Source organism: Mandrillus leucophaeus, unplaced genomic scaffold (genome assembly GCF_000951045.1).
Source record: "Mandrillus leucophaeus isolate KB7577 unplaced genomic scaffold, Mleu.le_1.0 Scaffold4, whole genome shotgun sequence".
Taxonomy (NCBI): domain Eukaryota; kingdom Metazoa; phylum Chordata; class Mammalia; order Primates; family Cercopithecidae; genus Mandrillus; species Mandrillus leucophaeus.
In genome coordinates, this window is record NW_012104253.1 from 8,207,250 (window position 1) to 8,219,444 (window position 12,195).

The window sequence follows — 12,195 nt, forward strand, 5'->3', positions numbered from 1 at the left end:
TTAGCCAGGATAGTCTCCATCTCCTGACCTCGTGATCCGCCCGTCTCGGCCTCCCAAAGTGCTGGGATTACAGGCTTGAGCCACTGCGCCCGGCCGGCATGTAGACTTCTTTTGAGGAATGTCTATTCAAATAGTTTGCCCATTTCTTAGTAGGATTATTAGATTTTTTTTCCTGTAGAGTTGTTTGAGCTCCTTATATATTCTGATTAGTAATCTCATGTCAGATACAGAGTTTGCAAATATTTTCTGCCATTCTGCAAGTTGTCCCTTCACTTTGTTAATTGTGTCCTTTGCTGTGCGGAAGCTTTTTAACTTGGTGTGATCCCACTTGTCCATTTTTGCTTTGATTACCTGTACTTGTGGAAGTCTCTGCTTTCTTTATACCTAGTGCCTAACACATATGGGGGCATATTTGACGCCTTTGAATAAGTTCACAACTTTGTGTTCTTGTTCTTGTGATTCAGAACGAACCTGTTTTTTCTCCTTAGTGTCTCAATGAGATCTTGGAGTCAGCAGATGCACCCTTAGAAGTCACTGAAGGATTCATTCAGTCAATTTCCCTGTCAGTTCCATGGGGCTCTTTGCTGCAGGATAATTGTGCACTAGAAGTGAGAGGATTAGAAATGGTCTTCCGGCCTAGACCTCGCCCAGGTTGGTGTGTTGTATGTTTCTGTTTTGTGTGTTTCTATTTTTATTCTTCAGAGACTGGGAAAGTAGCCTGATTACATTAAATTTAGTATTTAATTTATTATTTTGCTTTGTATTTGTGAAATTTTCCATTGATAATACATTATGACTTGGCTCTTTGTATAATGTACATGTTTACACTTTTAGAGTTGTTTCTTTCCCTGATTATTCACAGAAACTTTAGTATACAGATTATTTGGTTTGTTTAATTATTTGTTACCAGTTATCTAAAATGAGACTTGAGTTTTAAAGATTCAAAATTATTGTGCCAGAAAGCAAGGAAGAATGTTCAAAGATTGATGGAGAAATGTTAAAGGGACACAGGATTGGTTGTCAAGGGTCTTCCATTGGCCAAATTTGGGAAAATTTGAGTATTACAAAGAATGATGACAGTAATGGTTTGTAACACATGAAATAAAAAAATCTCTAGGACGATACTGATACAGATAAATAAGTAGGTAAGGTGGACAGGGAGAAGGAATGCTCTTCTTTATAGCAGAATAGCTACTTAAAATATAGAAAAACATGATAGAATTAGATAGAATTGACAATCTAGGTGACAGATATGTTGGTATGCAATGATAGAATTATAATCCCAAGTGCTGCCCAAAACATGAAAGTTTAAATTATATTTAGTAGAGTTAAAGTGAAATTCTGTATTTTGAAAACTGATACTGCATGCATGGAAATCATCTTTAGTAATCTGGCATTTAATTTACAAGAGTATTCTATCTTTTAGCCATGATTAGTGGATATAATATTTTTCTATGGGAAGGCAAACTTTCAAATATTTTTCTCTTTAAAACATTCCATTAGAAAGTCTTTTAAATTCCATTTTGGAAGGCAATAATTCTTGCGATCTCTGTCACTTTGCTTTGAATAATGTAGGGATGTGTGGGGAGAATTTTCTCATGAGGGAAGATACTGGAAATGATTTTTCACATCTCATACGCTTCCTCCTCCAAGGATGCTCTTTTATTTTATCTACATTTATACTAATTTCCAAAGCCTGTATCATCTGCTACTTCTGCCACATTTCCTGTTAATTTTCTCAGCTAGAAGGGAAGAATTAACTAAAGAATTAATCTCTTCTTTTAGCTTTCATAATGTTTTCTGTTGACATTCAATAGTTGTCTATTAATTGTATCTTATTTCTTTATACAGCAGGTTCTCTGAGGGCAGAATTTACTATTATTTTTTCTACTTTCTACAGCAGGGTTAGCAAACTGTAACCTGTAGGCCAAATTGATCCTGTCATCTGTTTTTGTTAATAAAGTTTTATTGGAACACAGCCATGCTTATTTGTTTATTTACTTTAATGGCTGTTTTGTGCTCTGATATGAGAGTTGAGAAGTTGTGATATAGACCATGTGGTCCACAAAATAGAAAATATTTACTGTCTGACCCTTTACAGAGAAAGTTTGTCAACCCCTGCTTATAATATTTAGAACAGTTCCATGCATCTGTAGAATACCCATTAAGTATTTGTTGAATGAATACATGAATTGATATTTGGTAAAATATAACATGTTATGAGAGCACATTCTCTGGACTTTTTTCTGTGATTTTTTTTTCTTCTTGGTTATTATAAGGTGATATTTAAATCTCAAGAGTACTTTCTAGAATATTGTTTACCTGGGTAATACCATGATGTTAAAAATCTCTTAAAGGATTAAGAATTTATCTATTTGAAATGTGTTATTTTAAGAACTGGCATTGTTATAACTCTGAGAAATTATTTAGGATTAATTTATATTTTCCACAGCAACTGGTTCTGAGCCTATGTATTGGTCAAGTTTTATGACCAGCAGTATGCAATTGGCAAAAGAATGTCTTAGCCAGAAACTAACAGATGAACAAGGAGAAGGATCCCAGCCTTTTGAAGGACTTGAAAAGTTTGCTGAAACCATTGAAACAGGTTTGGTGTTACGGAGAATTTTAAAAAATTTAGATTTGATTTGGTAGTTTCGTGCCTTCGTGTAATAAGCTTTGTATAAGGCAAATCCATTGGAATGGATTTTTAAAAGAATTACTGTTCCCACTTCAGAACTTTAGAATGGAGGTATTTTAAATATTCCATTTAATTGTGTGGTTTTTTTTTTTGTACCTTAGTTTCTCCATTTATTACGCTTGCATAGTGAATGGATTAGAATACAACAAATAGTGTTAGTCATTGTCCCAAGCATCTGTTGAGATGTAACATGGTTAAATGCTCAGTAAGGCAAAATATTTATCATAAAACTCAGGATTTAAGGATTTTAATGGAAACAAATTCAGCTTCTTTATTTTGTAGACAAAAGTTCTTATCAAACTTGTATTTATTTATTTATTTGGAGGTTTTTATTTAGTATATATGTGGTCTCTTATGTTGACAATTACTTGTTTACTTTAGTACTAAGAAGAGTAAAAGTCACTTTTATAGATACTGTTTTGAGAATTGAACATGTGCCAGAAAATTCCAAAACTGGAACTGCACTTGAAATTCGAATAGAAAGGTAAGAATTCTTATGTCTGAAAATAAATGACCCTATTGTAACTCTTACATTACATTTTCAGGGAGGTTTTGGAGATTAGAGGTAATGATATGAAAATATTGCATAATTTCAGAGTATAGTGCTGCTCTTCAAGTTGTGTTTTAATTCTAATTCCATTATTGAAAACTTGAAAGTGCCGGTTGTGGTATAATTATGTCTAATACCATGTTGAATTTAAAGCAAGTTATTCTGTTTTAGTTAATAGCAAATCAGAATAATAAGCATTTGAGAGCCACTAAATTTAAGGCATTCCTGTGGGAAAGTTTCAGTTTTTTCATATTAACAATGCAATATTTAGCCATATTTCATTAACATGAAAGACATTTTTGTTTTGCTGTGCTTAATCTAAGTGCTGCTTTAGTGAGAAAGGCTAAGGCCACTATTTTGAGGATCCTGTAAGGATTATGTTAAGGTCAATACGCTCAATATTTACTTAAAAAGTATAAATACATGGGTTTTAGTTTTTTGTGTATGCCCACTTGAAGCCCTTATACGTAGCTGTAAAGCAAAGTTAATTTACATACATACACCTAAGCATTGATTTGAGGGAGTAACTGGTCACCCATGTATTAATGCTGTATGAACTGCCAACAGAAATGAGCAGGATGAAGCGCGTACACTGCATGAGCACCAGAGACACTTCGTACATGGATCTACTGGGGGTCTCTACTGCATTTTAAGCAGCTGTGTTATGGTTTCTGTCTTTCACAAAACACCTATTAGTAAAACAGTTGTTGTTAGCAGATCTTTGGAATTAGGGTCCATTGCCTTAAATAGTAGATTTTTAAAAATCTAAAATCTCATGCATTTAGAACCACATTATGTGTTTTGTTTAAACTAAAAATTAGTCACATATAGGAATTCTAGAAATGTCTTTTGTGACTTGGAGCCAAATGCTGTCACACTGTTACCAAGAGATGTTTTGTGGGGGAGTACAGGAATTGTTTTCCTTAAAACTAACTTTAGGGAGTTAGTTTTTTTCTCTCAATTTAAGCCTCATAAAGTTACCATTTTGGAGTTAAGACCTCTTCATGAAAATATTTACGGTAGTAAAGCACGGTGAGACTGACCCACATTATAGGCATATTCTAAAAAGTGCTAACACTTGAAAAAACCCTTTAACTTAAAAAAGCTATGTGCGTTTCTTATTGTAAATAGGTTTTTCTGGGAGCTTTTTGTAAATGCTTTTTTAAAAAAAATTTCAGAACTGTATACTGTGATGAAACTGCTGATGAATCCTCAGGAATTAATGTGCATCAACCCACTGCTTTTGCTCACAAGTTACTTCAGCTCTCTGGAGTGTCTCTCTTCTGGGATGAGTTTTCTGCATCAGCAAAATCTTCCCCAGTGTGTTCAACTGCACCAGTGGTAAGAAAAACAAAACAAAAAACCCTAAAACCATAATCAGAGATTTTTTGAAAGGTTTAAATGGGGGCTATTAAATTTTGCTAGGATATATAATATGTCTGAACGAGTCTCTGTCTTGAGAGTTAATGCAAATATTCAGTAATGGTAATATGTATTTCAGAGATTTGAAAATACTAATATTTATATTTCTACCAGTGTGCTGTGTATTAGTCTGAAAGAGAAATGTTGGGTACTGTATGTTGAGGGGAAATGGTGTTGAAGTTGAGTATCCCTTATTCAAAATGCTGGAACTGTGTTTCAGATTTTTGAATATTTTTATAGATATAATGAGATATCTTGGGGATGGGACCCAAGTCTAAATACAAAACTCATTTATGTTTTTTTTTTTGTTTGGAGAGAGTCTCCTGTCACCCAGGCTGGTGTGCAGTGGCGCAGTCTCGGCTCACTGCAGCCTTCGCCTCCTGGGTTCAAGGGATTCTTCTATCTCAGCCTCCTGAGTAGCTGGGATTACAGGCACGTGCTACCACGCCCGGCTAATTTTTGTATTTTTAGTAGAGACGGGGTTTTGCCACGTTGGCCAGGCTGGTCTCGAACCTCTGACCACCTGCCTTGGCCTCCCAAAGTGCTGGGATTACAGGCATGAGCCACCACATCTGACCCATTTATGTTTCATATATGCCTTATACACATAACCTGAAGGTAATTTTATAAAATATTTTCAATAATTTTGTGCATGAAACAAATATTTGACTGCAACTCGTCATGTGAGGTCCGGTGTATTTTCCTGACCTTGTGGTAGTGTCATGTTGGCATGCAAAAACTTTTGGATTTTGGAGCATTTTGGATTTTGAGTTTTTGGTTTAGAGATGTTTAGCCTATATTAACATCTATCTTTTTTTTCAATAAAAACTGGAAATTAAGCAGTGTTCAAATTTACCTTACATAGTGACTGTATTGATGAAACTTTATTCTACAAATCATGTCTTTAAAAAGCTTTATAATTAAGGAACTCTGTTAAATCCCTTCCGAGAGGAAAGTCTTTTTATAAGTCACTCTATAATTTGCCTTTCATGTTATTTTACAAATCCGATTTTCTTAATTATACAGTGCCCATTAGGTTTTCTTACTGCTGTAACTTGAAGAGATACTGTGCTTTTTTTCATGAAGTCCTTTTTCATGATTTGCTTTTATTACCAGTGGACTGCTAACATATTACTGTGTTTCCTTTTAGCTATAAGATACTGGTTTGTCCATTGTAACATCATACAGTTTTACATGTCTAATATTTTATTCTTCTTAAGTTGACGTTTGTATTTTACGTTTCATTTTATTTATATAAAGTATTTTAAATAATTATTTTTGTCACTTTATTGTAGGAAACTGAGCCAAAGCTGTCACCTAGCTGGAACCCCAAAATTGTTTATGAGCCACACCCACAGTTAACTAGAAATTTACCAGAGATAGCACCCTCTGACCCAGTGCAGATTGGAGGGTTGATTGGTAGGTTGGAGTTGAGTCTTACGTTGAAACAGAATGAAGTACTTCCTGGAGCTAAGGTCAGTGTTTGTTTTGCTTTCTATAGTAAAACCAAAATAAAAGTACAAGTATTCTTTATTCTATGCAGTGATTCACTGATTGATCACTGCAGATTATCCTGTCTCTAGTGTACCGCTGTCACTGAGTTAGCATTTTTACTCTCCGTTGATGCTTCTATCCTAGGTCACAAAATTTACGCGAGGACTGCCTTTGCCCTACTGTTGCAGCTCAGGTGTTACAAAGAGCTGCCTTCTACACTCACTCTCCCCTATTCCGACAATTCGAAACCGAGAAATCTCTCTTTTTGGTATTAGGCATAGTTTCATTTGTTCAGATGACTAGGAATTTATTAAAAAAATTCTTTCTATTGTCATAAAATTAAGTTTAAAGGAAAAGAGATTTGGCGAGCAGGAATTCTGTAGAAGATGTTTTAAAATTATATATATGTAAAAATATCTACCCATCTATTTTGAACAGAATGACCATTTTTATATAGTTGTATAATATTTGTGAGAAGAGAGACTTTTCCCATTGTCTCATAGCTTTAAAAAGTTTTGACACAAAATAAACCTATATTATATATCATCTCTACTTTTTCTTTTTGAGATGGGGTTTCCCTCTGTTGCCCAGGCTGGAGTGCAGTGACAAGATCTTGGCTCACTGCAGCCTCAGCCTCCTGGGCTCAAACAACCCTCCCGCCTCAACCTCACAAGTGGCTGGGGCTACAGGCACATGCCACCATGCCTGGCTAAATTTTGTATTATGTTTTTTGTAGAGACAGGGTCTCGCTATGTTGCCGAGGCTGATCTCGAACTTCTGGGCTGAAGCAGTCCTTCTTGCTCAGCTTCCCAAAGTGTTGGGATTATAGGCATGAACCACCTCACCGGGAACCTTTACTATTTTTAAGTGTAAGTTAAGTGATAATCAGTATATTTATATTCTTTTTCCCTTCATTTCCCCACTGTTCCCAGCCTCTGGTAACAATCAGTCTACTCTGAATATTCATGAGATCCCCTTTTTTTAGCTCCTGCCTATGAGTGAGAATATGCGTTGTCTCTTTGTGCTTAACTTACGTCACTTAACGTAATGGCTTCTAGTTCCATTCATGTGGTTACAAATGACAGGACTCCATTATTTTTTATGGCTAAATAATATTCCATTGTGCATATATACCACATTTTCTTTATGCATTCATCTGTTGATGGATATTTAGAATGAGTCCATATTTCGGCTATATTCACACACATCACACTATGTGAATAGTGTGCTGTAAACATGGCAGTGCGGATACCTCTTTGGTATATTGCTTTCCTTTCTTGCGGGTATATACCTAATGTGGAATTGCTGAATCATATGGAAGTTCTAGTTTTAGTTTTCGTTGTTGTTGTCCCTTTGTTTTCTTTTTTCAAAAATTTCAATAGTTTTTGGGATACAGATGGTTTTGGTTACATAGATGAGTTCTTTAGTGGTAAATTCTGAGATTTTAGTGTACTTGTCACCTGAGTAGTGTACAGTATACTCAATATGTTGTCTGTTATCCCTCACCTCTCTCCTAAACTCCCCTCCTCCTGAGTCCCCACAGTCAATTATATACCTCTGTATGTTTTTGCATTCTCATAACTTAGCTCCCACTTGTAAGTGAGAACATATGGTGTTTGATTTTCCATTCCTGAGTTCCTTAACTTATCATAATGGCCTCCAGCTCCATCCAAGTTGCTGCAAAAGACATTATTTTGTTTCTTTTTATGGCTGAGTAGTATTTCACTGTGTGTGTGTGTGTGTGTATATATATATGTACACATATATTTGTGTGTGGTGTATATATATATATATGTGGTGTGTATATGTACGTGGTGTGTATGTATATTGTGTATATATGTACGTGGTGTGTATCTATAGTGTATATATGTGTATATATGTGTATACGCGTGCGCACACACACACACACACACAGTGGAACTGCTGGCTGGAATGGTAGATCTACTTTTAGTTCTTTAAGGGATTTCCATACCGCTTTCCATAGTAGTTGTACTAGTTTACATTCCTACCAGCAGTGTAACAGTGTTCCTTTTTTATGACATCCATCCCAACATCTATTGTTTTTTGACTTTTTAATTATGGCCGTTCTTGCAGGAGTCAGGTGGTATCTCATTGTGTTTTTAATTTGCATTTTCCTGATGATTAGTGATGTTGAGCATTTTTTCATGGTTGTTGGCTGTTCAAGTATTTTCTTTGAGAAATATATAATCATGTCCCTTGCCAGCTTTTGGATGGGATAATTTTTTCTTGCTGATTTGTTTGAACTCCTTGTAGATTCTGGATATTAGTCCTTTGCGGGACGCATAGTTTACATATATTTCCTCCTACTCTGTAGGTTGTCTGTTTAGTCTGCCGATTGTTTCTTTTGCTGTGCAGAAGCTTTTTAATTTAATCAGGTCCCATTTATTTTTGTTTTTGTTGCATTCATTTTTAGGGTCTTAGTCATGAATTGTTTGTCTAAGCCAATGTCCAGAAGAGTTTTTCCAGTGTTTTCTTCTAGAATTTTTATGGTTTCAAGTCTTAGGTTTACATCTTTGGTCCATCTTGAGTTGACTTTTGTATAGGGTGAGAGATGAGGATCCAGGTTCATTCTTCTACATGTGGCTTGCCAGTTTTCCCGGCATCATTTATTGAATAGGGGGTCTTTTAAACAATTTATTGTTTTGCATTTGATGAAATTCAGCATCCCTCTATGATAAAAACCCTCAACAAAATAGGCATAGAAGGGACTTACCTCAAAGTAATAAAAGACATATATAACAAATCTACAACCAACATCATACTGAATGGGGAAAAGTTGAAAGCGTTCCCCCTGAGAACTGAAACAAGACAAGGATGCCCACTTTCACCACTTCTATTCAACATAGTACTGGAAGTCCTAGCCAGAGCAGTCAGGCAAGAGAAAGAAATAAAGGACATCCAAATTGGAAAAGAGGAAGTCTGACTATAGCTGTTCACTGATGCTGTGATCATATACCTAGACAACCCTGAAGATTCATCCAAAAGGCTCTTAGATCTGATCAATGAATTCAGTAAACTCCCAGGTTACAAAATCAATGTACACGAATCAGTGGCAGTGCTATACAGCAACAATGACCGTTCTAAGAATCAAATCAAGAACTCAGTCCCCTTTACAACAGCTGCAAAATAAATAAATAAATAAAATAAAATACCTAGGCATATACTTAACCAAGGAGCTGAAATCTCTCTACAAGGAAAACTACAAAACACTGCTGAAAGAATAGATGACACAAACAAATGGAAACACATCCCATGCTCATGGATGGAAATAATGCATATTGTGAAAATGACCATACTACCCACAACAATCCACGTATTCAGTGTAATTCAAAATACCATCATTTTTCACAGAACTAGAAAAAACAACCCTAAAATTCATATGGAACCAGAGAAGAGCGCACACAGCCAAAACAATACTAAACAAAAAGAACAAATCTGGAGTTATCACATTACTGGACTTTAAATTATACTACAAGGCTGTAGTTAGCAAAACAGCATGGTGCTGGTATTAAAATAGGCACTCAGTCCAATGGAACAGAATAGAGAACCCAGAAATAAAACCAAATGTGTACAACTAACTGATCTTTGACAAAGCATACAAAAACATATTTTTAGTTTTCTGAGGAACCTTCATACTGTTCTCGATAGTGGTTGTACTAATTTACATTCCCACCAACAGCATATGAGGGCTCTCCTTCTCATAGCTTTGACACTGTATAAAGACACTGTATGAATACAACTGTATTTATGTCTTAGGGACTCATATTGATCAGTCTTATGGAGAACCAGGAAATTTGCATTTACTTAGCTAAAAATGTATTTGTCAAGCGTTATTTTCACACCTTGAAAACAAATTTTCTATATAATCTGTATAAAACGTTGTTTTAATTAAGAAGATACCAGGATTTATTCATTTGTTTATGTACTGATCTCCCTAGTTGTAGATGTTCAAGTGACTACCGTATGCCAGCCACTTACCTGTCCAAGTTCTTGGGACAGATGCAAAGATGAGTGGAATACAATCTACCTTGGTAGAAGATACAGTAAGGGGTATGGAAATTGCTATGGGGACATGGAAGAGGAAGCCACTAAGTACATGTCAATATACATAAAACGATTTTTCAGAGGATTGAAGTATCTCTGCAAATCCCTCCTTGGATTGGAACCTCTGACTAGAGTTGGAGGAGGAGGAAAGTAGTTAGAATGAAGACACACCTATTACTGATTAGTCAGGCCTCTTTTGTTTACTGCTCTGTCCTTCTTCAGATGGTGCAAAATCCTTTCACAATATCATAAGGCCCTTTATAAGTAACATGTTGGGATTGTTAGCAGAACAGATAGTCAAAGGGTTATGTAAACTCTACAGGGAATCCTCTGCTGTGATAACATCCTTGGGAAACTAATACTAATAATATGCTTATGTCTCTGGGGAATGTATTTGCCATGTCTGTAAGAAGGAGGAAGCATAATAATAACTTTTTAGTTCTGTTTTGGTTAATTATATATAGTCCTCCATATTTGTATAATTTTATATTTATGTAAACCCAAACTTTTGCGCATGTGTCGATTTGTACAAATGTCTTTTATAATAGAACATTACGTATGCATTTATACAAATGTATAAATATATGTTACTTTTAGAGTTCTGTATATTAGGTGACAAATGAACATCTGGAAAAATTGCATAGTGGCATTGTGTGCCAGCCAGTATTTAATATTTAGAGGTACTATCTTTTCCTGTAGAGTAATTTTTGTATAATGACTTATATATTTGAGTATAACTTGTTTTTATTTAATGCAAATGATGCTAAGTGGAAAAAGACAAATTCTGGATTTTAGTATTGAGGAACATAGATCTCATAAAATGTAGTGTAGATAAGGATGGCATTAATTAGGGGTGCTGAAAACGTCAGATCTTTAATCTGTTTCTGATGTACGTTAGACTTAACTCTTTCAACTGCAGATTCGAAATATTATGAAACATTTCATGTTTTTTTTTTTAAGTTCTCAGAATAGTATTCCCTTGAGTAGTGTGTAAGTCTGTGTTTCATATATTCGGTTTTAGCCTATGTTTTTAGGAATGCATTTGTATGAAAATTGGAGACTGCCCATATTGAATTTAGAGATGTTTTGTTTCAGTTACTATGTTACATTGAGTTGAGATTTGTTTCTTAGTTATGTTCTTTTATGTTTCCAAAAGAAAGTAATAAGTACTTTGTTCTTTTTATGCTGAACTCAGAATGTACAAATAATGAAATATTTCTATGAAAATTTTAGTTTCAATGAATTAGAAATGAAACTCTTGATTGTCCATTCTAATGAAAGTCAGAGATTGTGCTTTCAGTACAACAATTGTGAAATTGTAAAACAATTTTTAAATTTGGCATGTAATTAGAAACACATTTTCTCCTCTCAGCCTTAGGTTGGCTCATGGCTTGGGATGTCAGTAGTCAGGAAGGTGCCCTGTAAAATAAGCTGTCTGTGGGCAGAACAGGGGAGCCATGCCATTGGAAGGAGTGAGGGCCTTCCCTCCAGGTCAGCCTGGCTGAAAATCCAGGTCTGGATCTGCTACATGGCCTTGTGCAATTCACTGAATCTTTGTGAGCTAATTTCTTCACCTGTAAAACAGGAACAGAAATGAGAATTAGAGGAAATATATATAAAAGCACTTAGCATGGTACCCCAATGCTAAAAAACAAAATGTGATAATAATGATTAATTTTACTGGATAATGTCTTCTTAGGTCATAGAAATTTCTCAATCATTATGTAGTTTATTTATTTATTTATTTTTTAGAATCAGAAGGAATCCCTTTTCCTCCTGGGGAAGAAGTGATTTTCTAATATGAGTGTTTTGTTAATTCTGTTATTTTTCAGTTGCAAATGACATAAAAATAATAGGAGTCAGTGTTAACAGGAGGCGAATGAAAAGTAAGGCAAGGATATTCTGCTTTTTAGAATGTGATATAGACAATAGAGTAATTGCTTTTGTCAGAGTATTCAGGAATCAT

At 35.0% G+C, this 12,195-nt stretch overlaps 1 protein-coding gene across 1 annotated transcript in view; it reads left to right on the forward strand.

Annotated features, from left to right (window-relative positions):
• The window catches only part of ATG2B (autophagy related 2B), an 83,151-nt gene that overhangs the window by 16,531 nt on the left and 54,425 nt on the right, over positions 1 to 12,195 (forward strand). The window contains exons 2-6 of the mRNA XM_011991662.1: positions 489 to 651; positions 2,453 to 2,605; positions 3,080 to 3,182; positions 4,427 to 4,589; positions 5,966 to 6,145. Coding sequence (XP_011847052.1) covers positions 489 to 651; positions 2,453 to 2,605; positions 3,080 to 3,182; positions 4,427 to 4,589; positions 5,966 to 6,145 — 762 coding nt within the window. The remainder of the gene's footprint in view (positions 1 to 488; positions 652 to 2,452; positions 2,606 to 3,079; positions 3,183 to 4,426; positions 4,590 to 5,965; positions 6,146 to 12,195) is intronic.